Below are 26,816 nucleotides of genomic sequence, written 5' to 3'. Positions count from 1 at the left end.
CGGGCCTCCTGCCTGCCCACCCCTGCAAGGGCTTACCGTGCTGCAGCCACTGGGGACTTCTTTCCGGGGTCTATCACACCCCCCGCAGGCTCCTCCCCCAAGGAGCGCGTGTCCTTGTTCAGCTGCTGCAGCCGAGAGCTCAGCTCGCTAATCACAGTTGGTTTGTCATCCTCAGCCCCATGGATTGGCCTGCTGTCCAGGGGGTCCCCCCACAGCTTGGACCTTCGCTGGAAGAGGTAGCGTGGCCGGCCGATGCTGGCGGAAGCCAGGATGGCCGCGTGTTGCTGGGAGATTAGCTCGCTGTCCGAAGACTGCTTCAGAAGTGGGTCCCTGAAAGTAACCGGCCCCTTGCTGAGCTGGGACTTGAGTTTTGGCTTTGGAGGCACAGGTGGCTTCTCGAGTATAAAAGTTTGTCCGTCCGCAAAGGAAGTGTATGTGTCAGTGGGCTCCCCACTCTCCGAGGACAACGTGGACATGCTGGAGACGGTGGAGATGGTGCTTGTGGTCTCCAGGTGATGGTCACTTGAACTTCTGGTGTCCACCTCTTCCACTCCTGAGTCTGCGGCAGACTCCGGGGCTGTGGGGGCATCAGAGGGCTTCCCTGAGGGTGTTCCACCAGTGGTAGAAGGTGCTACTGCTGCCGCTGGTATGGATGGCGTGGCAACTGCTGGAGCGGCCAGTTGGCTGATGGGCGTGCCGGGGGTGGTGACCAGGACCCCGTTGGCGAACTCATCCGGGGGAGGGACCAGACCGATCTTGGCCAGCTCCTCCCTTGTCTCCTCGTCGCTCGAAGACAGCTGAGCAGGTGGCAGTGTGACCGTGTACGGCTCCACTTCTTCCTCCGAACTACCTTGTCCGAGAGTCTTGTCCGAGACTGGGCTGACGGGGGCCTTCGCCACAGGGCTGGGCTGGGCCTCGGCGGCGGGCAGCTCGGTGGGCTCCGGACCGGCCTCAGGGACGGGTGGCTTCTCCTCCTTCATCTCGAGCCCGAGGTCTTGGCCGTTGCTGGTCGCGTGCACCATGATGAGGCCGGCCGTCTTCTGCTGGGACGTGTCCATGATGCTGATGATCATGGATTTCTTGTCCTCGGCTTTCTTCTCCTCCCTCACGGGCGTCTCCGCGCGCGCCTCACCCTCTCTCCTCACAGTTGTTGGTATCCCCCAGTGGCTTTGCGTGGGAGTCAGCGTGCCCGGTGTCGGCGCCTTGGCTCCGGGGGAATAGGCAGGTGAAACGAGGCCCTCCAGCCCCCCCCGCTCTTGTTCTTTGGTTTGGATGTCCACAAAGAGGGGTGCGGCGCGGTCAGAGTCCGGGCTGTGGATCGGGGTGGGCGCTCTGGAGGGGACCTGGGTGGAAAGGGCCCGCTCCCTTGCGGCCAGCGCAAGTGCCAGGGGAGAGTTGGGGTCCAAGGGCTTCCCCGTGAGGGGGTGGATGAAGGTGGAGGAGGAACTACTAATTAATGGCTTTAAAGCTGAGACGGGAGAAGGCAGGAGCACGTCCCGGCTCCCCAGCAGCCGCTCGTCGATGGACCGCGACTGCTGCAGGGATGGCATTTCTATCGTGGGGGGGCTCCCTTCGATGGCCCCGACGGAGAGGAAGACAGTGGATTTCCGCTTCTCATCCAGGCGCCGCTCCCTGTCCTTCATGACTCCAGCGATGGCCGTGGTGAAGGGGAGGCTGGCGGGGTCCACCTGCGACTGGTACTCCAGGCCGCTCAGGCGATGGCTGCGTCGGGTGGGGGACGGCTCCCGGGCGAAGCCTCCCGCCACGGAGAGCGCCGCCCGCTCCTGGGCGTCTTCCACCTGCAGCTGCTTCACCAGGGGGCTCTTCTTCCTCTGGGGCTTGGCGGGGGCAAAGAGGCTGACGTTGAAGGGCCCCATGTTGGCGTAGGGGTTGTCGACCCCCCGGCCCTTCCGCTTCAGCTTCTCGGGTGGCGTGGCAGACGGGCCGGGCCGGGGGATGTCGGTGGGCTCCACGGGGATGTGGGAGGAGTCCTGGAGGATGATCATGGAGCGGGCCCGCTTCTGCCTCTCCGGGTACGGGATGGAAGTCCTCGCTTGGTCGTACATCTCCGCGGCGCTGATGACCTGGGGCAACCCGTGGAGCTTGGCCTCCAAGCCCGGCTTGAAGCTGGACCGGATGGTGTCGTAGACTCTCCCCGGGGGCGGAGGGGGGAGGAAGGATGGGGGTGCGCCCGTGTCAAAATAATAGGGGGAAGGCGGAGGGGGCGGAGCGGTCTGAGGTGGGGGTGGGATGCCGGGCCCTTCTCTGACAGTATCTTGCATTGAGGTGCTTCTGGGAAATTTCCCATCCATTAGGGAGGCAGCAAATTTCTCATCTTCACCTGCAAAGCAGCACAACAGTCACATTAGAGTTGCTGAACAAGGCGGCAAAGTACGTCTACAGACCCACGTCCATGTCAGGGACCCCCCCAACCTTTCTGAGCCCGTGGACACTTTTGGAACACCAACGCACACAGCACAGTAGGTTCCAACTACAAAATGGCCACTGCAAGAGGCGGAGACAGACACAAAATGGCCGCCACGGCTCACCTTCAGTCACCCAATGAAGATTCTTGTGCTGTGGTGGCAGCTGCTGCCTAAGCAATGTTTTTGGACATCTGCACAACCGATCAGATCTCCAATGGACAGACAGAAGCCTTGCTGGGCAGAAGGCCCGTATGGCCCAACCTGATTTCTAAAAACGCTTGGCCAATCGCCGGGAAAGGGTGGCAACACATTGGGAACCCCTGACATATACATTCAGAACCCCTGAGACCCAGTTTGGTGTAGTGGTTAAATGTGCGGACTCTAATCTGGGAGGACCGGGTTTGATTCCCCACTCCTCCACTTGCACCTGGCTGGATGACCTTGGACAAGCTGTAGTTCTCTCAGAGCTGTCATTGAAAAAGAGCCGTTTCTGTCAGAGCTCTCTCAGCCCCACCTACCTCACAGGGTGTCTGTCTGTTGTGGGGAGGGGAAGGGGAAGGAGTTTGTAAGCCGCTCTGGGACTCCTCGAATAGTGAAGGGCCATGGGGTATAAATCCAATCTCTTCTTCTCTATATGCCCAACTGAAGCCGAAGGCCTCTTGGGAGGAGCCTTCAGAGGGACTGGCTGCCTGCACACATCCCCAGACCAACAGGGCTGTGAGCCTTCCGCTCTTCTCAGCACTGCAGGCTCATTTCACAAGCTCCATCTCCCGGTCCCAGTTCTAATGTAAACCCACTGGGCCAATGCCTGTGGACTTATTCTGAAAAGGGCGAGCCTGGATACTGCTTGGAGTCTCACAGAACCCTCCTCTTGCCAGTTTGGTGTAGTGGTGAAGTGCGCGGACTCTAATCTGGGAGAGCCGGGTTTGATTCCCCACTCCTCCACTTGCACCTGGCTGGATGACCTTGGGCAAGCCGTAGTTCTGATAAGAGCTGTTCTCGAAAAAGAGCAGTCTCTGTCAAGAGCTCTCTCAGCCCCGCCTACCTCACAGGGTGTCTGTCTGTTGTGGGGAGGGGAAGGGGAAAGAGTTTGTAAGCCACTCTGAGACTCCTTTGGGTAGTGAAGGGCCAGGGGTATAAATCCAATCTCCTCCTCCTCCTTCTTCCCTCTCCTCTCCTCCTATCAACATCATTCACAGGAGCAAACGAGGACCATGTCGATTCAGCCTCCTGAAGGGTTTGCTAATGCTTTTGCCTTGAATATCCCGTGTAGCACGACTTAGCTGTTCTCTGTCACGGGCCCGTCTGCCTTCCGGCCATCCCCCTTACCCTGTGACCTGCTGCTTGAGCTGGCTGCTGGTGCCCCAGCACAAGCCCCCATCGCGTTTTGTTCTGCACAGCAAGGCAGGTGTGTGCAGGGCTGTAAAGAAAGGCAATGGCTGGGAGCGGGGGCACTGGCCGTCAGGTGAGCCAGAGAGGAAGGGCAATGGCCGCAGCGCAGGATCGACAGGCCCAGCAAGGATCCTGGCCATGCACTGAGGAAGAGAGTCCTGGTAAACGGAAAAGAGGACGCTACACCCCCTTCCTCCTCTTCTTCTTCTCTGAGCTGAGGCAGAGTGTGCAAGCACGGCACCATGGCCAGGGTACACGAAGAAGAAGGGAGGAGACTGGGTTTATACCCCGCCCTTCACTTGGAGTCTCAGAGCGGCTTACAAACCCCTTTCCCTTCCCCTGCCCACAACAGACAGACACCCTGTGAGGTAGGTGGGGCTGAGAGAGCTCTTTTTAGGACTGCTCATGAGAGAATAGCTCTGAGAGAACTTGTGACTGACCCAAGGTCATCCAGCAGCTGCGAGTGGAGGAGTGGGGAATCAAACCCGGGTCTCCCAGATTGGAGTCCGCACACTTCACCACGACACCAAACTGGCTCACTACACCAAAACGGCAGGCCCCCACATTCCCGGCTGCCACACAAGCATTTATTGTTTGTACAATAACCTTGCGGCTATCATTTATCTGTTTAGAAGAATTTCATGCCGCCTCACCAAGGGAAATGGCCCAAGGTGGCTTGTGAAAGAAGAGCATAACAAAAACATAAAACATTAAAAAGTTGTTGATGAAAACCCAACCAGAGCGGAAAATGTAAATCGTTAAGCTGCTTAAAATGAATATATATTTCCAGCCAAACAACACACTGTGCACATGGTAGAACAAAGTTGTGAGCCTAGGGGCATGTGCAGGATGAACAAAGTTTTATTCAAGGTATAAGTTTTTGTGTGCAAGCACACTTCTTCAAGCACACGAAAGCTTCTACCTTGAATAAAACTTTGTTCGTCTTGAATGTGCCACCGGACTCAAACGTTGTTCTGCTGCTTCAGACCAACACAACGACCCCACCTGTATAAGTGCTATTAAGTGTAAGGATGGGTTGCTGGTGAACCAGATCAAGTTAATTCATGCCATAGTATTCTCCATTAAGAACATAAGAGAAGCCAGTGTTGGATCAGGCCAATGGCCCCTCCAACACTCTGGGTCACACAGTGGCCAGAAACACCAGGTGCCCTCAGGGAGGTCCAGCAGTGGGGTCAGGATACTAGAAGCCCTGCCACTGTTGGATACTAGAAGCCCTGCCACCCCAAGCACCAAGAATACAGAGCATCACTTGCCCCAGAGATAAGAACACAAGAGAAGCCATGTTGGGTCAGGCCAATGGCCCATCCAGTCCAGCACTCTGTGTCACACAGTGGCCAAAAATACCAGGTGCCATCAGGAGGTCCAGGGGCATCCAATGAAGCTGATAGACAACAGATTCAGGACAGACAAAAATAAATCCTTCTTTATACAATGAGTGATTATAATGTGAAATTTGCTACCAGAGGATGTAGTGATGGCCACAGGAATAAACAGCTTTAAAAGGGGATTAGATCATCAATTACATCAGCAACATCAACCAACATTAACTGAACTGGATAATACGAACTAACTATGCCGGAGGCCGACGGGGGCCATCTTTTGGAAACATCTGTCATGGCCACCGGGTTGTTATTGTCAGCTTGACTTTATTTTTATTTTATTCTATTTTATTATGAGCTACGCTTGTTATGTTTGTGCTTTTAATGTGTAAGCCGCCCTGAGCCTGCTTGTGGCAGGGAGGGCGAGATAAAAATTGAATAAATAAATAAATTCATGGAGGAGAGGTCTATTGGCAGCTGCTAGCCATGATGACTAAAGGGAACCTCCACATTCAGAGGCAGTCAGCCTTAGAATCCCAGTGCCAGGGGGCAAAATCGGGGGAAGGCCTCAGCCTCTTGGCCTGGTTGTTGGCCCTCCAGATGAACTGGCTGGCTGCTGTGTGAGACAGGATGCTGGACTAGATGGACCACTGCTCTGATCCAGCAGGGTTGTTCTGGTGTTCTTCTCAGGGGAAGGCCCCGGCTTCCCTGCTCTGATGTTGGCCCTCCAGAGGAACTGGTTGGCCACTGTGTGAGACAGGATGCTGGACTAGAGGGACCCTCACTGGTCTGATCCAGCAGGGCTCTTCTAATGTTCTTCTCAAGGGAAGGCCTCAGCCTCTATGCCCGGTTGTCGGCCATGCAGAGGAACTGGTTGGTTGCTGTGTGAGACAGAATGCTGGACTAGATAGTCCACTGGTCCGATCCAGCAGGGCTCTTCTGATGTTCTCATCGGGGAAGGCCTTGGCCTCTCTGCCCTGTTGTTGGCCCTCCAGAGGAACTGGTTGGCCACTGTGTAAGACAGGATGCTGGACCAGATGGATCCTCACAGGTCTGATCCAGCAGGGCTCTTCTGATATTCTTCTCAGGGGAAAGCCTCAGCCTCTATGTCTTGTTGTTGGCCCTCCAGAGGAACTGGTTGGTCCCTGGGTGAGACAGGAGGCTAGACTATTTATTTATTTATTTATTAAATTTCTACCCCGCCCTCCCGCCGAAGCGGGACCACTAGATGGACCACTGGCCTGATACAGCAAGGCTCTTCTGATGTTCTTATAAACCATTTTGTATTGTGTATATTAGCATGTATTCTTGCATATTGTATTCTAGTTGACTATATAAAATATTTATTTAAATGAACATTTAAAATGCCATGAGCCCCCCCTCCATGGCTCTTTCAGCACTTGAAAAGACATTTGGCAGGGGCACACAAAGCCACTTCACAATGATACCCTCATGGCATTTTAAAATCACTTTAAAATGGTGGCACATCCCTGTTGTGGACATGAGGACGTGGTCATGTCTGGTTTGGCCCTTAGGTTTGGTTTAGTTCGGCTTTTCAGTCTGGGGTGCGTATAACAATACAAGTGGACGGTGGTGGGCAAAAGCTAGTTGCATACAGTGTCCATTTTGGTTACCAACAGGACAGATGAAGAACAGTCAGTCACTATGTGCAAGAGCATCAGAATCAAGATGAAGGCTTCCCTTGGATATTCTGCCCGAAATGCCCTTACGTCTTTTATCTGAGTTCTCTGAATCTCTGCTTGTGATTTCATTGACTGGACTCCGGGACCAGCCATATTGCAAGACCTAAACTCTTTTAAGTGAGTCACTTGCAAATTGTGGCCCATTATCAGTAATTAACTCATTGGGACTCCCTTGGCAAAGATACAGAGATTTACAATGCCGCCTGATCCCAGAGATTTTCCGTGTGTCCTCCGATAGTATAATTTATAACACAAAAGCAAATAGCAGGGTGTGAATAAGAGGCAATTGGTCCCTTTTGTTGCTTGCTGGTTTGTGTCAAAATGATTGCAAGGGGGGGGGGGGAGCTGTGTTAGTCTGCTGCAGCAAAATGAAACAAAAGTCCAGCGGCACCTTAAAGACTAAGTATAGATAAATGTTGTTAGTCTTTGAGGTGCCACTGTGTTCTATTCTGGGTCAAAATGGCCCAACGAGCTACAGGAATGGTATGACATCACAGAGTGAGGAAGAAGCCCACAACTCCTTTCCCCTCCCCTCTCCGAGATGGAACTTGTTTTATTTACTTAAACCACCCATGACAGATCCCTCCCTTTGAGCCCTTAAGTTAAGCGACTCCTAGGCGGCTTGGCTCAGCCCTTTGCAATGGCAGCTTGTTCCGCGACCCAAATAGCCTTTAGGAAACATTCTGAAACCCATTTTCCTTCCTGGTGGTCGATCTGACACTGACAGGTGGCCTCAGCACTTGGTGCTTCATTTGAACAAGGACTGGGGCCTGGGAACATGACATAAGAACATAAGAGAATGTTGGGTCAGGCCAACGGCCCATCCAGTCCAACACTCTGTGTCACACAGGGACCAAAAACATCAGGGGCCATCAGGAGGTCCAGCAGTGGGGCCAGAACACTAGGAGCCCCTCCCACTGTTGCCCTCCCCCCAGCACCAAGAATACAGAGCATCCCTTGCCCCAGAGATAAGAACACAAGAGAAGTCATGTTGGGTGAGGCCAAAGGCCCATCCAGTCCAGCACTCTGTGTCACACAGGGGCCAAAAACATCAGGGGCCATCAGGAGGTCCAGCAGTGGGGCCAGGACACTAGAAGCCCCTCCCACTGCCCCCCCAAGCACCAAGTATACAGAGCATCCCTTGCCCCAGAGATAAGAACACAAGAGAAGCCATGTTGGGTCACGCCAATGGCCCATCCAGTCCAGCACTCTGTGTCACACAGTGGCCAAAAACACCAGGTGCCACCAGGAGGTCCAGCAGGGGGGCTGGGACACTAGAAGCCCCTCCCACTGTTGCAAGTAGATAAATAGGTACCACTTCGGTGGGAAGGTAACAGTGTTCCGTGCGCCTTGGTGTTTAGTCATGCTGGCCACATGAGCACGGAAACGTCTTCAGACAGCGTTGGCTCTTTGGCTTTGAAACGGAGATGAGCACCGGATTCGACTGGCTTTCGAGCAAGGGAACCTTTACCTTTACCTCAGCGCGGCTCCTCCTGCTCTCGGTGCAGGGAAGAAAAGGGCGAGCAGCTGCCCACTGGGCACCCCTGCTAGGGACTCTCTGCTGCTCAGTCCTCTGTGGCACAGCTGCGGAAACCAACGGAGGCCCAAACGGAGGCTTCCATGGCCTTGGCGCAAGCCCCAGAAAAAGATGCCTGAATGATTCACAGTTCTGAGACTGAGGCACATGCACTCACGTACACCCCCCCCACAACACCCCCCCCCCAGGAGAGTCCTGTACTTTAAACAGATCGCTCTGAGCCAGGGGTGAAGCCCACCTGGTGCCCCTGGGCGTCACGGCACCAGTCTTCCCTCTAAGCTGAGCGAGTGTGAGCTAGCTCACCGTTTTCTAGCTTCCGGCTCACACCTTTTTGTCCTCGCTCAGGAAGGAAGGCTCCAGAGCAAACTAATTTTTGCAGGAGCCAAATCTCTCGCTCACAACCTTAATGTCAGTAGCTCACAAAGGAGAATTCTTGCTCACAGGACTCCACAGCTTAGAGGGAGAGCACTGCATGGCACCTGCCGACACCATGCCTAAACCCCACCCGGTGTTTTTCAGGACCTGGGCGGGGCCAAGTGGGGCTTCTGCCAGCGGAGATTTGATGGGCTGTGCAGGTTTTTTTTTATAAAAAAAGGTTGCACGAGGCTCTTTCCTGTGCGACTGAAGGTGAGCTGCAGCAGCAGCCGTTCTGTGGCTGGCTGTTGGGTATTACAAGTTAAAATTACACTCAGTATATCTGGGGTTAAATGTTTGTTTGTGTTGTCACAGGAAATCACATGTTTCCCATGTAGCCAATGTTAGTTTAGAACTACGAGCCCGGGGAAACTTCTCCCTGATCTAGGAGTTTGATTGGAGTGATAGTGTCAAAGTGTTTTAGCATTTTATGGCTCCTCTTCCCATCTTTGTTTGGTGTTATGAAGAAGAAGAAGAAGAGCAGCCATAATCTCTCTCTTCTAGTTTTGTCTTTGTAGAGTGAGGATGTAGCCGATTATGCTCTGTTGTTATTTTCATCCCAGTTACCCTCCCCATGCTAGAATTTAGTAAAAACTTTATATTTTAATCACACATGGACTCTCAGTCTGAATTATTTTACTCTGGCACTGCTAAGCTATTTTATCTCTGCTAAAAATCAATTTTTAAAACCCAACACTGGCTCTCCCTCCAGTGGCAGCTCTTTGGGGGCAGCCGTTTTGTGGCCGTGCCTGCCACGCTGTTCCAGAGTTTCAAAGGTGCTCTGGGGCTTTCAAAGGAGTCTGGGGACCCCTGCTCTAAGCCGTTAGACAAGGAGTTGCTGCAGATGAACCATTCCTGAATGTGCCCGTCCTGCTTTGATCAAGAGAAGCACACGCCCTTGACTCCAAAATTATCTGTCCACGGACAGAACCAAAAGAGACCTCTGAACTGAACGTACACACTTCACCAGGGGGAAAGTGGTCGGTTCCTCCTTTATGAGCGCCGAAGAATAGATGCTTTCGAATTCTGGTGCTGGAGAAGACTCTTGAGAGTCCCTCCTTGGACTGCAAGGAGATCAAATCAGTCAATCCTAAAAGAAATCAACCCTGACTGTTCCCTGGAAGGCCAGAGACTGAAGCTGAAGCTCAAAGACTTTGGCTGCCCAATGAGAAGGGAGCACTCACTGGAGAAGAAGACCCTGACGCTGGGAAAGATTGAAGGTCAAAGAAGACGGGGACGGCAAAGGATGAGATGGTCAGACAGTGTCACAGATGCAATGAACATGAAATTGAGCAAACTCCAGGGGACGGCGGAATACAGGAGGGCCTGGCGTGATTGGAACACTTTCCCTATGAGAAAAGGTTAAAGCGCTTAGGGCTCTTTAGCTTGGAGAAACAACGACTGAGGGGTGATATGATCGAGGTTTATAAGATTATGCATGGGAAAGAGCAGGTAGAGAAAGAGGTACTTTTTTCCCTTTCTCACAATACAAGAACTCGTGGGCACTCCATGAAACTGCAGAGCGGTCGGGTTAGAACGGATAAAAGGAAGTACTTCTTCACCCAAAGAGTGATTAACACATGGAATTCACTGCCACAGGAAGTGGTGGCGGCTACAAGCATGGACGGTTTCAAAAGGGAATTAGATAAGCATATGGAGCAGAGGTCCATCAGTGGATATTAGCCACAAGGTATAGATAGGGGCTCTGGGGCAAGTGATGTTCTGTACTCTTGGTGCTTGGGGGGGGTCAACAGTGGGAGGGTTTCTAATGTCCTGGCCCCACTGCTGGACCTCCTGATGGCCCCTGGTATTTCTGGCCACTGTGTGACACAGAGTGTTGGACTGGATGGGCCTTTGGCCTGATCCAACATTGGCGTCTCTTATGTTCTTATGTTCTTATGATCTGGTCCATGGGGTCGCGAACAGTCGGACTTGACTGTGCGATTGAACAACAACAAAGGACAAACTGAAAATGACAAACTGTCATCATTGATGAAAGGGACAACAGACCCAACATTTCAAAAGACGTGGAAAAAACTGTATGACTGGTACAATGAAAATTTTGGTATTATTAATCTCTTTTAGTTAATTAGAAACTATGGTAAAAAGATAAGAGTATACAGAAACTTAAGCAAACCCATAGAAAGTGATTCAATTTTTTTTTTTAAAAAATATGGTAATAGAGTTATAAGAAAATATACTGACCTCATTGTATGTTTTATGTATGTAAGTGGTTGTTTGTTATATGTTGTATGTATGTTTGTGTATAATACGAAAAATAATAAAAGTGTACCTAATGGGTACTTAAAAACAAAACAAAAAAACAAAACAAATGCAGTGTATAATCAAACCTATTAAGATTGCAACACCTGAGCAAGGATGTTAATGATGGAACGTTTCAGAGGTCATTCGTTGACAGGGTCCCTGTAAGTCAGAAGCGACTTGCCAGCACTTCACACACACACACACACACACACACACACACACACACACACACACACACACACAAAAACACACCCGCCCCTTAAGAGAAGGGACCGCAGGATGGGATGGGGGTGTCAGGAGGAATGACCAGATTTGTGAGGCTGGTCAATGTGCCAAGGGAACCGAAAGAGAGGCAGACTGCTGGCACTAAGATATCAGAACGGCCACCGAGCAGTCTTTGGAGGGACTTCTAGGCTAAAGCCCGCTAGGGCCGAGGGGCATCTGGTTCGAGGTGAGTCACATTGGAGACGATGACCTAAACGTTCTGCGCCACAAGCCTATAGCTGATCACGAGCACACAGAGCCAATGGAGAGCCAGCAAAATAGCCAAAGACATCAAAGTGCATGTACATGCGCGCGCGCGCACACACACACACACAAATACAGTGCTAGGGGTGGGGTCAACAGTCGGAGGGCTTCTGGTGTCCTGGCCCCACTGCTGGACCTCCTGGTGGCCCCTGGTGTTTCTGGCCACTGTGTGACACAGAGTGTTGGACTGGATGGGCCTTTGGCCTGATCCAACATTGGCATCTCTTATGTTCTCTTATGTTCTTAAAAGCTATGTGGGGGGGGGGGAGAGGGACAGGTGATCCTGTGCTAATGCTTTCCATGCCAAATGGGTCTGTCAGAGTGCCCAGAGTTAGAGGAGAAGGACACTGTCAGAACATCAAAATCAGAGGACTTTATTCCCAGGCGGGAAGGACGGACAGGTCGGACAGGACGGATGGGAGGGAGGGACCCTCCTGGAGGTGGCACGGCTTGTCTGTGCCAGAGGACAGAGACTGGCACGGATTAGACATCATCACCTGGAATCGCCTCTGTTACGGAAGAACTCTGGGAGAAGAGCCTCATCCTGGGGACGGAACATCACCTCCCTTCCACTATTGTTCTCGACTCCAAAGAGAGGGAGAAGGTGATGGCACTTCACGATGGGGGCTCGGTTGTTTGGGTGACATAATCTTATAAAGACTGATCTGGAGGCTGGTGGTGGGAATCGAGGACTCCCAGAAGGGAAACGGGGCTCCGCCTCTAGGGAGAGTCAGGGCTGCTTCCGTGGTTTGTGCTTCAGGCCCAGGACTGCCCGCCCTTGACTGTGCCTGCGTGCCAACCCCTCCTCCTTGCCGCCGGCCTCCTCAGATTCTGTCTCATTCTGCTCCAAATCCACATTTGGCTGTGTGTTGCAGAGTGGGGTGGGCTGGCGTGGACAACACCCCCCCCCCGTTGGCCCCCCACATTGTCCAACCCAGCATCCACCAGGCCCCGTGGGGCCACAAACGTGCCCTGTAAAGGTCCTCACAAATGCACCCTGTAAAGGCCAGCAGGTCAAGGGTGACTAGCCCTTTAAGAGTCAGGCAGCCAGTGGCAGCCAGCCCTAAGACAGCTGGCCACCCAACCAATGCTCCCCCTTAGAGAGCCAGTTTGGTGTAGTGGTTAAGTGTGCAGACTCTAATCTGGGAGAACCGGGTTTGATTCCCCACTCCTCCACTTGCACCTGCTGATGTGACCTTGGGTCAGTCACAAGCTCTGTCAGAGCTGTCCTTGAAAAAGGGCAGTTTGTGTCAGAGTTCTCTCAGCCCCACCCACCTCACAGGGGGTGTCTGTTGTGGGGAGGGGAAGGGAAAGGAGTTTGTAAGCCGCTCTGAGACTCCAAGTGAAGGGCGGGGTATAAATCCAATCTCTTCTTCTTCTTCTTCTCTTAGCTGTGGAGTCCTGTGAGCAAAAATTCTACTTTCTTTCTTTTTTAACTGCTCCTAAGGACAGAGCCCTATTGCTGGCCTCTTACTTCGCTCCCAGCAGCTGAGCAGGGTCAGCCCCAATGCTCCCTCTAAGCTGTGGAGTCTTGTGAGCAAAAATCCTACTTTGTGAGCTACCGGCATTAAAGTTGTGATCGGGTGATTTGGCTACTGCATAAGTTAGTTTGCTCTGGAGCCATCCTTCCTGAGCTAAGACAAAAATGTGTGAGCTGGAGGCTAAAAAAATTGCGAGCTAGCTCACACCAACTCAGCTTAGAGGGAATACTGCACCTGACTATCAGCTGCCAGGAAGCTCCACCCTGGTAGCCGGTAAAGGGCGCGGTGGAGGTGGGGTAGATTGTTCACTAGCTGCTACTGGTCGCTCACAGGCTCCGCCACGCCCCCAGAGGACTGCTGGGTAGACGGACTCCACTGAGCAAGCCTGAGCCCAGAGAGGACCTTTAAAAGGATGGAAGGAGAGGTGGGTTAGGACAGACCAGCTCTGGCGGGAGCAGAACCAGGGGTGCAGTAGGGGGCGCTTCACCCCTGCTCCTCCCTCCCTCTGAGGCCAACGGAAGGTGCTCCAGCCCAGATGGACCCTGGAGTGTGAACACCTGGGGCCATCTGACACGCTGCTCGGAAAGGGCTCTCGACAGAGACCTGTCCTTGCGGCTCCGGTGCCCTGGCCAGGTGCATTGCAGAAGCTCCACACATACAGGGAGAACAGTTCCAAAGCTGACTCACCGCCCATGTGCCAGCTTTTCCTGCCTCCGGAACATTTCCTCGTGGCCAGACACGGCTGGTGTCATTGGACTGCCCTTCCGTCTCCGTAACAAGGGAGCCGGCAGCTGGCAGTCCTTGCGAAAGGCCGCTTGAGATGCTCGACTCGTTGCAGAGAACGGAGCACTGACTGGAGGGTCCCTCAAAAGTGGTAACCTTCAGCTATAATCCACAGGAATTAAGAGTCCTCTCCCCAATAAATCCCAGCCCTGCCCCCGCCACCCACCCTTCTTTCGCCAGGGTCCCCTTGATTTGTGGAGGTTCCTTCTCACGCATTCTCACGGCCGCCTCAGGGCTTCTGCAGGGAAAACTCCCCGTGGTTTTTGCCCTGCACACCTCTGGCCTATGAAACATTTCCTCTCCATTTCCCTAGAATGTTGCAGTCCTACAGTTTCGGAGGGTGGTTGTGCTGGTCTGCCGCAGAACATCTAGATTTGAGTCCAGGAGAACTTCAGAGACCAACAAGATTTGGCGGGGGGTTGGGTGGGTATAAGTTTCTGAAAGTCGGCGCTCCCTCCCTCCGCTCTCTGACCAAGGGAGCTTTGCTTCTCAAAGGCTTCCTTGGCTACAGCAAGCATTGTCTGTTGCTGCCTTCTGGAAGTCCCCCAACCCTCCATCCATCCAACAATGGCGAAATAAGTGCTGGGACATCTTGTATAATGGACAAGATGGCTGATACGTATGATAGTCAAATCCATAGTTCTACAGGCACTCACTCCAAATTTGTTCGAATGTGGTTTCCATTACTTAAATATTTCATGGGAAATGACCTTGCACCATCAAATTCCAGTTACATCGAATGGTTGCACTTCTAAGCTCCGTACCTTTAGTCTGAGCACTCCGCATAGGCTATTTGTGTAGTAGTTTCATAAGAATATATCATATGTTATGCATTTTAAGTATATTAGGCTTAAACAGGGTTGGAATTGTTTGAACTGTCACTGTAGTTCGCTGTTTAATATGTATTGATGCAATATCCTCAATAAACTTCAATTTGAAAAGAAAAAAAAGCTTATTATACTCCTAAAATCTTGCTGGGTCCCTAAGGTGCCACTGGACTCAAGTTATAAGCAGATTCGGCACCAAAGAAATTCTGGGTTCAAAGTTAATTCTGCAAATCAGACAACCCGTGCAAGCCTGCAAATCGGGCAGCTCCTGAGCATAACACTGGTCAGTCTATGGGATGACAACACTCCGATGAAATGGCTGAGCCGTCGGGTTAGAATGGATAAGAGGAAGTGCTTCTTCACCCGAAGAGTGATCCACACATGGAATTCACTGCCACAGGAGGTGGCGGCGGCTACATGCATGGACGGCTTCAAGAGGGAATTGGATAAGCATATGGAGCAGGGGGTCCATCGGTGGCTATTAGCCACAAGGTATAGATAGGGACTCTCAGTCTGGGGCAAGGGATGCTCTGTATTCTTGGTGCTTGGGGGGGGGCAACAGTGGGAGGGCTTCTAATGTCCTGGCCCCACTGCTGGACCTCCTGAGGGCACCTGGTGTTTTTGGCCACTGTGTGACAGAGAGTGATGGACTGGATGGGCCATTGGCCTGATCCAACATTGGCTTCTCTTATGTTCTTATGTCTGAGGCAAGGAATGCTCTGTATTCTTGGTGCTGAGGGGGGGCAACGGTGGGAGGGCTTCTAGTGTCCTGGCCCCACTGCTGGACCTCCTGATGGCCCCTGGAGTTTTTGGCCACTGTGTGACACAGAGTGACACAGACTGGATGGGCCATTAGCCTGATCCAACACTGGCTTCTTTCTTATGTTCTTAACCTTCGTTATCAGCCACAAGGTCCTTTTCCGTTCACATGCCGCTCTCCGACTCAAGCCGAGTGGGCATCATGAAGTGATGACTGCATTTCTGCCAGCGGGGCTCGATCAGGAAGGGTACGTGAGCTTTCTGTCTCGGCGGGCCATACACAGTCTGACCGGGCCCCTGATGAGGCAAAGGGCCAGACTTTGAGGCCTCCTTGCTATGCAAGGCACCTGAGCTGGAACTGCCTGAAGGAAGCCTCCAACTGACCCTGCTGGACGGCTTCCTCGATTTTCAAGTCCTTTCTCTGTCCTACCCTGAAACGTTCAGTCTGGCTGCCTGGGCTGGGTTCGCTTTCAGAGAACAGGTCTTCCCTAAAAGCTCTCTGGACCTGCTGAGGCCAAAAACACCTCAGATGTATGCCCCCCCCCCCTGTTTCTTGAGGTGCCCCTGCAGGGTCTTTGACCCGCCCCGTCCGCCAGCTGCCTGCAGTGGCTCCCACAGCTCCTGTCCGGGCTGGCACATTTCCTTCTGAGCCTGTGCGGGTGGCCCAAGGGATGGCTGAAAGGCAGGTGATGCAAAGCCCTCTCCCCCCCCCCCACTGAGGCCAAGAGGGGTTTGGGTCAGGCCCGTGCCAGGACAGGATGCCAGCCTGGAACTGCCCTCTCAGCGGCCTGGGCTCCCGCCAAGGAAGGAGGGCCGTGAAATCAAGATGTAAACAGCGGCGGTGGAGAAAGGGAGGGAGGGAAAGTGAGGGGACAGGACTGCAGAGAGCCAGTGGGGGCCCCGGAACAAAGACTCCATCTGCCCCCCCTCCCCAACGCCCAACCCAGATCCAAACCAAAGATCACAACAAAACAGATCACTTGGCTCGCTGTTTCATAGCATCACAGAATCACACAGAGTTGGAAGGGGCCCTACAGACCATCTAGTCCAACCCCCTGCCCAATGCAGGACCAGTCTAAACCATCTCTGACAGATATTCCTCCAGCCTCTTCTCGAAAGCTGTCAGTGAAGGGGAGCTCACCACCTCCCTGGGCAGTGGATTCCACCTTTGAACCACTCTGACGGCGAAAAAGTTTTTTCCCTAACATCCAGCCGATACCTTTCTGCCTGTCATTTAAACCCGTTGCTCCTCTGCTGTCAACTGGAACCGCTCCTTGCCCTCCTCCAAATGACAGCCTTGCAAAATATTTAAAGAGAGCAATCATGTCCCCCCTCAATCTCCTCGTCTCCAAACTAAACATTCCCAAGGCCCTCAGCCTTTCCTCGTAGGGCTCAGTCTCCAGACCCCGGATCACCCTCGTCGCCCTCTTCTGCACCCTCTCGACTTTGCCCCCATCCTTTCCATGTATCTATAATAATAAAAGAATCCAAATGCCCACCTGTCTCTCCATTTGTGGCGGGAATAGCTTATCAGAGAATAAAACTAGGAATCTCAAAATTAGCCACCAGCTTCAGAATGATCATGGGAGTTCCAGGGCCAAACACTGAGAGGGATTGGAACGTTCCTGGCCCCGATTATCACCAGGAACCGCCCCCCCATGTTATTTGCCATGGACGCTAAACCCGTGTAGTGGTTGAAGTGTCAGACGGGGATCTGGGAAACCCAGGTTCGAATCCTCACGCTGCCATGGGAGCTTGCTGGCTGACCTTGGGCACATCACACACCTGTCAGTCTAACCTACCTCACAGGGTTGTTGTGAGAATAAAATGGAGGAGACGACAATGATTTCAGAAGGGAGGGAGAGACACTAGAAATGGGAATAAACGGCTGGCAGATCATGAAAGGGAGGGAGCAAAACAAAGGAGGAGAAAAGCGTAGGAAAGAGAAATGTAGGAAAAGGCAAAAAAAAAATGTAGGAAAAGGCAAAAAAGTACCAGAAAAATATCGGTAAATGCTGAATTTCCCCAGTAAAATACCAGTAAGGTATTTGGATTGGGGCTACATTCAGTATTCCTGAATATATTCGGGTCCGGTTTACACCACCAGAGGGAAAGGAGGCATGTTAGAACTTCTTACCCTCTGGTAGACTCTACAGATTTCCCTGTCAATTTCACTCACTGCCAATCAGCAGAAATTGACAAGGGAAAGCCTCTCTCTGCCTTTCCTTCTCTAGTTGACAGATTGTAGCTGGAAAAGGGATGATCGGGATGGGAAGCAGGCATGTTTACAATGCCTATCTTTCCCTCCCCGACATCAGGGAGGGAAAGAAAGGCATTTAAACCCAACAGATGACAGGCGAGCCGGCTGTTAGGTTTAATGAGACCTTTTCCGTACAGCAGAATGAACCCAAAGAAAAGCCAGATAATTGCGGCTTTTTCGGGTTCAGCTATACCAGTAGCCGAATACAGAACTGTGATCTGTATTCGGTTTATGCGATACCCGAAAAATACTGAAAAGGTATTTTTCGGTTCGGCTATAGCTGAATGCACACCCCTAGTCTTAAGGTGAGAGAAAGAGAGACACTGCAGATCCTGCAATTCCATCCTAAAACCAGAACTGCCTGGGAACTTGGCTCGCAAGTACTTCCAAGTTCTTGTTACAAGTATAATTCTCCTCTCTTGCATCAAATGGTATCTTTTAAGGTCTTCTTAAGCTTGAATCTACTTTCTGCATCAAAGTAGAACATGCCCTTGCCTAACTCCTGGTTATAAATATGCAAGAGGCTAAGAACCGACTGTCACCTGCCTGATTCCTGCCAGCCTCTCCTAGCCATTTGTTGGAGCTGCTGTGAAGCCATGGAATGTTCTCCAAAAGTCTAACTGCTCAGGGTCTAGGTTATCAGCACCAGATTGTTGACAAACAGTCCAGCTTCTGTGAGGGAAGTGAAAAGAACAACTTACATGGGTGCTTATTGTCAGAAGGAGGGAAGGGGAAAACAGGCATGACCCCATGAACGTGCTCTCTACTGAATCAGACCGTCGGTCCATCAAAGTCAGTATTTCCTACTCAGACTGGCATCAGCTCTCCAGGGTCTCAAGCAGAGTTCTTTCACATCACCAACTGCCTGGTCCTTTTTACGGGAGGTGCTGGGGATTGAACCTGGGACCTTCTGCATGCTGAGCAGGTGCTCTACTGCTGAGCCACGTCCCTCCCCTTAAAAGCACAGGACACAGGATAGCCAGGGAGACTGAAGGCTTGCTTGAAATAGCCCACCCTATCTTCAGCTGCAACTCTCTAGTTGATAATTAGAATCAAAGAATCATAGAGGTGAAAGGAACCTCCAGGGTCATCTAGTCCAACCTCCTGCACAATGCAGGAAACGCACAAATACCTCCCCTCACACCCCCAGTGACTGCTGTTCCACGCCTAAAAGATGACACAAACCCTCCAGGATCTCCAGCCAAACTGGCTAAACTAAGAGAAGTATGTTTTTGTCCAACAGGGAAGTATGTTCACACGTGTATGTGTGTGGGGGGAATGTAATCACAGAGCTGATTATTGACAAGGATTACAAGATGGAAACTACTCTTATGGTGTGTGTGTGTTTTTAAATCTTCCATTATTTCTGAAACAATGAACAACTGGGGGGAGGGGGCTGCCAATACAAAGCCAGCAAGAACAGTTACCGGAAGGTGTTTCAAGAGGCAGCTGTAACCAAAAATCCCCAGTAAGAGTGTGCCTTAACATGCATACGAGAACAACATGGAAAACTGCAGGACTTCTCCCTTCCTTCCCTCCATCCACATGCCTTTCTCCCTTGCTACATAGAACTGACTCCAGTGTTCCCTCTAAGCTGAGTTCGTGTGAGCTAGCTCACAGTTTTTTAGCCTCCAGCTCACATACTTTTGTCTTAACTCAGGAAGGATGGGCTCCAGAGCAAACTAATTTAGGCAGCGGCCCAATTGCTTGCTCACAACTTTAATGCCAGTAGCTCACAAAGTAGAATTTTTGCTCACAAAAACCCACAGCTTAGAGGGAACATTGCTGACTACCAGTCCTCCCAATGCCTGCCAGCCATCTTGAGTCCGTGGCTTTCATCCGGATGGCAGCCAAGAAGAGGTGGGCGCCCCACATGGGACTGCAACACATCCAGCCACCCCCTTGTGCCACTCCACAGAAATCTCGGCACCCACAAAAGTGGCACGGTGGTCAGCTAGCGGCAACTCTGCGGGCAGGCGGGCTACAAGAGGGACTCACGGCTAGCCCACTAGCCACCGGAAAGGACTTAACCCACAGGCCTGATGCCCAGTGGTGCGTGTGTGTCTCAAGGGCCTACTTGGGTGTTGGCTAATGGTGGGAATGTCACACTTACCTACAGATTTTGTCCGTGGAATTCCTTTGCGTAGCGAAATGTGGGGTTTATCTGGCCCAGCGTGCGCTGCCATGCCTTGCCGCTCAAACAGTGACTGGAAAAGGACAGGACAAGAGAGGTTTGCATCCCAGCAGGAGCCTTGAGATAGAACAGTGAGGGAGGGGGACAGCGAGGGCTCAAACGGCACAGAGGGAGCTCTCACCTCCCAAATGCAAACTGTAGGCAGCTGCAGCCTCACTTGGCCTTGGGGCCACGGAGAGAAGGGGAAACGTTTGTGTGTGTGTGTGTGTGTTAACCATTCAAGTTCCGCACAGATTCAGTACTTGAAACCAAAAGTCCCATTTTGTTATTTGCATTTTAAGGGAAGAATGGGCCCTTTACTTCACATTTCTCCTGTGCTCAGCTCTCGGGGAAACTGAGGCTGCAGAAGCTTTGAGGTTAGGGTTAGGGTTAGGGTTGCTCGCTTTGAGGTTTGAGGTTGCTCGCTTTGGACAGAATGAGCCCACTGATTTTTGCCTGGTCTATTTGAGCCTGAGACTGCGCGTGAGAGAGGCTGCAGGAGGGTCATGTCAGGATTAACAATGTCCCAGCCAGTGTTCCCTCTAAGCTGAGTTAGTGTGAGCTAGTTCACAGTTCTTTAGCCTCCGGCTCACATGTTTTTGTCTTTGCTCAGGAAGGATGGCTCCGGAGCAAACTAATCTATGCACCAGCCAAATCGCTCGCTCACAACTTCAATGCCAGTAGCCCACAAAGTAGAATTTTTGCTCACAAGACTCCACAGCTTAGAGGGAGCATTGGTCCCAGCTCTAATCAAAACCTGCAGACATGTTCGGTGGGGTGGGGTGGGGGATCAACTTCCATTCCCCCCGCAGGGCAACTAAATTGTGTGGTGCACCGTTGATGCTCAGTCTCTGGGCATCCGACAGGTGGCTGGAGGTAGTGACGGGAAGAGGAGGGCAAGTCAGAGCAGAAGGGCAGAGGAACTGTGACGGGAGACGGGCAAACTGAAGCCCTGTTGCAGGAACAAAGGGATGTCCTCTGGTGGCCCCACATGCCCTGTGGGTTGAAGCTCGGACCTCAGAGCAGGAGGCCCCCCTCCTCTGTAAACGAGAGCACTGTGCCTTCTTGGGCCACGGGCTTTGTAGACTGAGCTTTTTGGAACCTGAAGGCTGGGGGTGTCCAGCTGACCAGCACGGGGTTTTGAGGAGAATCCGGCCCACCAAGGCTGTTCCAAACCCAACTGGGTCCCACCACGCCCCCCTGCCAGGATCTAGAGATTATTACAGAAGAAAAAACTGCAAATTTGTGCAGACAACACTTGTAATATTATAATAATGCACTAGAACACACAGAGTGTTCTGAGTGTTCTAGTGCATTATTATAATATTACAAGTGTTGTCTGCACAAATTTGCAGTTTTTTCTTCTGTAATAGTCTCATTAACTGCAACCTCCTGTCCTTGAGGATCTAGAGATTGGAATTCCAAAAACAACATCCGTGACCAAAATAACAAAGAGTCAATAAAGATAAGTTGCAAAAATGTTTACTGTAGTAATTTCTGTAGAAAATTCTCTTCTATTATCGCTCACATGCTAACGAATACTGCGCAATGAACAATTCGTTTCACAATATTTGCTTTATCTGAGCGTGTAGCGATCCCAATTCTCATCCATTTCTACTTATCAACTCTTGGAGAAAACATTCCATGTTGACTCTCTAATAACAGAACCGAAGGTCTTCATGAATTGTTCATTGTGCAGTATTCGTTAGGGTGTGAGTGATAATAGAAGAGAATTTTCTACAGAAATTACTACAGTAAACATTTTTGCAACTTATCTTTATTGACTTTGTTATTTTTGTCACGGATGTTGTTTTTGGGATTCCACTTCCTCCCGTGAGCTCTCATTTTTGGCTTCTAGGACTGGCATCGCCAGACTGTCATGCAACATGTCTCAGCTTAGGCCCTGGTGGATGCACCATGCCGCAGTCCTGCCCCCCACCTGCAAATAAATCCATGTTTTCAACACAGAGGAGAACCTTCAAGGGAACCAAGGCCTCATCCCCTCTCCCAGCTCTCCCCCCAGACTTCCTCCCCGCCCTGCCCGGATGCACTCCCTTCTCTCTCACACTGATCTCCGCGGGAGTGATGCGCCGGCTGGTCGGCCGCTGCTTCACCGTGGCTGCCCTGGAATCCGCCTCCACAATGTCCGCTCTCAGTGAGGGTTCAGCTGCTGCCAAAATCTCGTCCAGCTTCTCTGCAAAGTCAGACACACACCGCCCCATTAGTCAGGAATCCCAGAGTCCCTCATCCGATCTGCCCTGAGATGGGATGTGGGGGGGGGGGCTACATGGAGAGGGGGGGGAACCCTTGGAGGAGCAGCAGCAGGAGGAGTTGGGGGAGGGGCCTGTCTTCTGCCTCCACCAAGGGTGGCTCCACAGCTCTTTGAAGGGCGTGCAAAGCCCCACGCCAGCCCCACACAGGAACGCAGGGGAGTGGATCTGGCTATGCAGAGCAGAGTGTGAGCCAGAAGCTGGCCTCTCCCAAGCCCTCCTCAACACGGGCAAACCCCCTAAAACCGCAGCCTGATTGTCTGGGACGTCCTCTGCGTTCTGTGACACAGAGGAGCCTCTCCACCTTCCCTCGTCCCCTCAGGGATTTCCCAGGCCCCCAGCGCCCAGTGCAAGTCGCCCTGCTTAAGCTTTTCTGTTCCTCGTGGCCTGGGCCAGACACATCGGTTTTTGTTTGTCTGCTTGCGCCAGTCAATCTTTTGCTTTGAAGGCTCCTGCCCAAGAAAGCACAAGAACACCGGAAGAGCCCTGCTGGATCAGACCGATGGTCCATCGGTTCCAGCAGCCTCTTTCACACAGTGGCCAACCCATTGCTCTGGAGGACCAAAGAAACAGGGTCCAGATGTCCAGGCATTCCTCCCTGTGGCCTCCCACTACTGGGGCGTGTCCTGGCTGATGGCAACGGCCCTCACGTTGGCCAGGTCCAGGTCAGGAGCAAGAAGCTACAGTAAGTGATGGCACCTCAGAGCACAGACCCGGCCAGAGGGGAAGCTGCCCTGGACAGGGCCATAGTTTGGCCTCAATTGCAAACAGTGCTCTTGTGCTCACAAACTCTGTAAAGAGAAGGCTGCCCACAATATCTCAACATGACCACATTTGATTTCATCTCAACATGACCGCATTTGATTCCATCTCAACATGACTGCATTTGATTCCATCTCAACATGACCACATTTTATTTCATCTCAACATGACTGCATTTGATTCCATCTCAACATGACCTCATTTGATTTCATCTCAACATGACCACATTTTATTTCATCTCAACATGACCACATTTGATTTCAGAAGAGGAAAATGAATCTATTAGTACAAGTCGAATGGGAGAGTGACAGGGGTCAAATCTTGAACAGGTTTCCTCAAGAGGCAGCACAGAAATGTTCTAAACAAACCAACAAACAAACAAACCTCTTCTGGGCCCTTGGAAATAATGGACAGTCAGAATGTATACCACAGCTCAGCAAAAGGTATGATGCCAGCGTAGTTCGCCAGCAAAGACAAAGGCAAAAAGTGGAACTCTCACCCAAATAAGGAAAGCAAGAACGTGCACATTCAACCTTTTATCACACTTCTATCCTACTTTTAGTCCAATAAACTAAGGGTGTGTACATAATGCTTCTCTCCTCTGTTTGTCCTGACAACAACCCTGTGAGGCAGGTTAGACTAAAAGAGAATCGAGGACAGTAAGTGTTGCCCTGCTGGATCAGACCAATGGTGCATCTAGCCCGGCATCCCATCTCACACAGTGGCTGACCAGTTCCTCTGCAGGGCCCACAGACAGGGCACAGAGGCCGAGTCCTTCTCCTGATCTTGCCTCCTGGCACTGACTGCCTATGGACGTGGAGGTTCCCCTCAGCCTCTGTGGCTAGTAGCCACTGGTAAACCTCTCCTCCATATCTAATCTCCATGTGTTCACACAAAAGGTAAGATGGAGTTCAGAAACTCATGTTCTGTGATGCCTTCTTCAATGCTATGTGGAGAAGGGAAGGGCTACTTTCAAGCAAAAAAAAAAAAGATACTTCTAGCTGCAGCGACCAGCGCGTGAATAGCTGCGAACCACAGCCAGGTAAGATAGCTTTAGGGGGTCTTTTAGAAGCCACTTTTGACCACTCTACATACCCAAAGGTAATGTGGTTCCTCTTGGTAGCTGAACCAGGTGGGTCGTTTCAATGCTTACAGGTAGTTGCTCATCTTGCCACGGGGGCTTAGGAAGCTGAGGAAGAGGGGCCGTGGCTCGGTGGCAGAGCCTCTGTTTGGTGTGCAGAAGGTCCCGGGTTCAGTCCCCGGAAGCATCTCCAGTTGAAAGGATCAGGTAACAGGCACTGTGAAAGACCTCCGCCTGAGACCCCGCAGAGGCGCTGCCAGTCTGAGCTTCCTCCACCGTGGCCTTCTTGTATGACCTTGGCCAAATCACCCCCTTTCCTCCACAGGTGCTTGCCAGTAAAATGAGGAAGATCACCACGAGACCTTGACACGTAATATTTTTGGCCACCGTGTAACACCAAGTGTTGGACTGGATGGGCCATTGGCCTGACCCAACATTGGCTTCTCTTATGTTCTTATGTCTGGGGCAAGGGATGCTCTGTATTCCTGGTTCTTGGGGGGGGGGAACAGTGGGAGGGCTTCTAGTGTCCCTGCCCCACTGCTGGACCTCCTGAGGGCCCCTGGTATTTCTGGCCACTGTGTGACACAGAGTGTTGGACCGGATGGGCCTTTGGCCTGACCCAACGCTGGCTTCTCTTATGTTCTTATGTCTAGGGCAAGGGATGCTCTGTATTCTTGGTGCTTTCGGGGGGGGGGGAACAGTGGGAGGGCTTCTAATGTCCTGGCCCCACTGCTGGACCTCGGCACCTGGTATTTTTGGCCACCGTGTGACACCAAGTGTTGGACTGGATGGGCCATTGGCCTGATCCAACACTGGCTTCTCTTATGTTCTTATGTCTGGGGCAAATGATGCACTGTATTCTTGGTGCTGGGGGGGGGCAACCGTGGGAGGGGGCTTCTAATGTCCCAGCCCCACTGCCGGACCTCCTGATGGCACCTGGTGTTTTTGGCCACTGTGTGACACAGAGTGTTGGACTGGATGGGCCTTTGGCCTGATCCAACATTGGCTTCTCTTATGTTCTTATGTTCCCTGTTTCTGAAACGGGACTGGCCACAGCCGGGATGAGTCCAGGCTGCCCCCTGCTAAGCTCTCTGGAAGCCTGCTTTGAAATGAAGAGGGACCCAAGGAGACTCCCAGAGACCCAAATCCTGGAGTTGAGCAATGGCCATGGGGCTATGACACACACACACACACACACAGAGGCCCTGCCCACAGCCGGGTGCTTCTGTACAACGGGGAGGGGGAATCAAACCTGGTTCTCCCAGATTAGAGTCCGCGCACTTAACCACGACACCAAACTGGCTCTCGTAGTCCAGAATACGGGACTCTATGGGGAGATTACAGAGGACTTGACCTTGTGGACCTCACCCAAGCCCCTCACATGTCCTCTTGATCCTCATGTTGGCTTCTGGTTCTCTCTCTCTCTCTCTCTCTCTCTCACACACACACACACACAGTGTGGATCCGTCTCTGCTGGGCTCAGCCGTGCCACCATCTCCCCCCTCTCAAAAAGCACCTCCCCTCCCCTCCTCCCCCTCCAGGACCACCCCACAACCCCTCCTATTCCTTGCCTCCCCACTCCCCGGATCCTACTTCCCCGGACTCTGTCCTCAGCCGCTTCTCCCCAACCCGTCCAAAGTGGTCGTTCGGACACCAGATTCTAGACTCTCTCAACTCCCCTGTCTTCTTGACCTCTGCCACACACTGTGTGTGCTGTCGGCACAAACTGGTGCCTTTCTTACCCCACCCTGCCTCCTAAGGGCTCAGGAAGGAGAAGAAGAAGAGGAGGAGGAGGAGATGGGATTTATACCCCGCCCCTTACTACCTGAAGGACTCTCAGAGGGGCTTGCAATCTCCTTTCCCTCCCCCTCCCCACAACAGACACCCTGTGAGGGAGGTGGGGCTGAGAGAGCTCTTTTTCAAGAACAGCTTCGAGAGAACTGTGACGGACCCAAGGTCACGCCAGCCAGGTGCAAGTGGAGGAGTGGGGAATCAAACCCGGTTCTCCCAGATTAGAGTCCGCGCACTTAACCACGACACCAAACTGGCTCTCCTGCTGCCATTTTTATCCTCGCGACAATCCTGTGAGGTCCCTGAGAGTGACTGGTCCAGGGTCACTCAGGGAACTTCACAGAAGACTGTGAATCTGAACCCGGGTCTCTTGGCCACGGCACTCCGTTGGCAAGGCCTGAGCATGGCTGTGGATGACAGGGCCTTTGGGGAGCCATTCATCACCCATCCACCCATTCACTCAGGGAGCTGCTGTAAGTCGGAAGCGTCTTGGCGGCACGTCACGCACCCACATTCCCCGAGCCTCGAAGTCTGGCACTCTCGCCACCACGCCCCACTGGCTCTCACAGTGGTGGTACGGGCGACTGTGTGTGGGTTCCGACGCGAAAGACGGGTGAGTCCAGCGAGTGACAGAGGGCAGGAGTCCTCCCCGGCCTCCTCAAGGGAACAACTGCTTGGGTTCCTCCTCCGTGCCTTCCCAGCCACGCTGACGGGAGCCGATCGCTTCCCTCAGGGCTCAAGCCCGTCCCAGTGTGGGTTCCGAGCCAGGATCTCTGGGGAGGGGGTGGGCTGTGCCGTGCCTTGCCTTGCGCTCGGAAGGACGCCAGCTGGGCTGCACCACACCACAGTCGCCGAGTGTCCGTGTGCTTGCCCGCAGCAGCTGCAGGCCCCCGCGGCACCGAGTCCCTGCTTCCTTCCCCGTGGGCTCATAGTCCGTGGCTCTTGGAACTCAGTCAGACGGGAGCCGCCTGTGTGCAGCACAGCCATTTCTGCAGTGGCCGGGGGGGGGGGGGGGGGGCGCGCC

At 52.5% G+C, this 26,816-nt stretch overlaps 1 protein-coding gene across 1 annotated transcript in view; it reads right to left on the bottom strand.

The window, feature by feature from the left end:
• SHANK3 (SH3 and multiple ankyrin repeat domains 3) overlaps window positions 1–26,816 on the bottom strand; it is a 368,789-nt gene that overhangs the window by 25,716 nt on the left and 316,257 nt on the right. The window contains exons 21-23 of the mRNA XM_015420662.1: window positions 21,955–22,082; window positions 19,829–19,922; window positions 37–2,341 (exon numbers count right to left, since the gene is read on the bottom strand). Of these exons, the coding sequence (XP_015276148.1) occupies window positions 37–2,341; window positions 19,829–19,922; window positions 21,955–22,082 (2,527 nt within the window). The remainder of the gene's footprint in view (window positions 1–36; window positions 2,342–19,828; window positions 19,923–21,954; window positions 22,083–26,816) is intronic.

This window comes from Gekko japonicus, unplaced genomic scaffold (assembly GCF_001447785.1).
Source record: "Gekko japonicus isolate JY-2015 unplaced genomic scaffold, Gekko_japonicus_V1.1 scaffold1201, whole genome shotgun sequence".
Taxonomy (NCBI): domain Eukaryota; kingdom Metazoa; phylum Chordata; class Lepidosauria; order Squamata; family Gekkonidae; genus Gekko; species Gekko japonicus.
The sequence above is the reverse complement of the archived record's forward strand: the minus strand, read 5'-3'. Positions and strand labels throughout refer to the sequence as shown.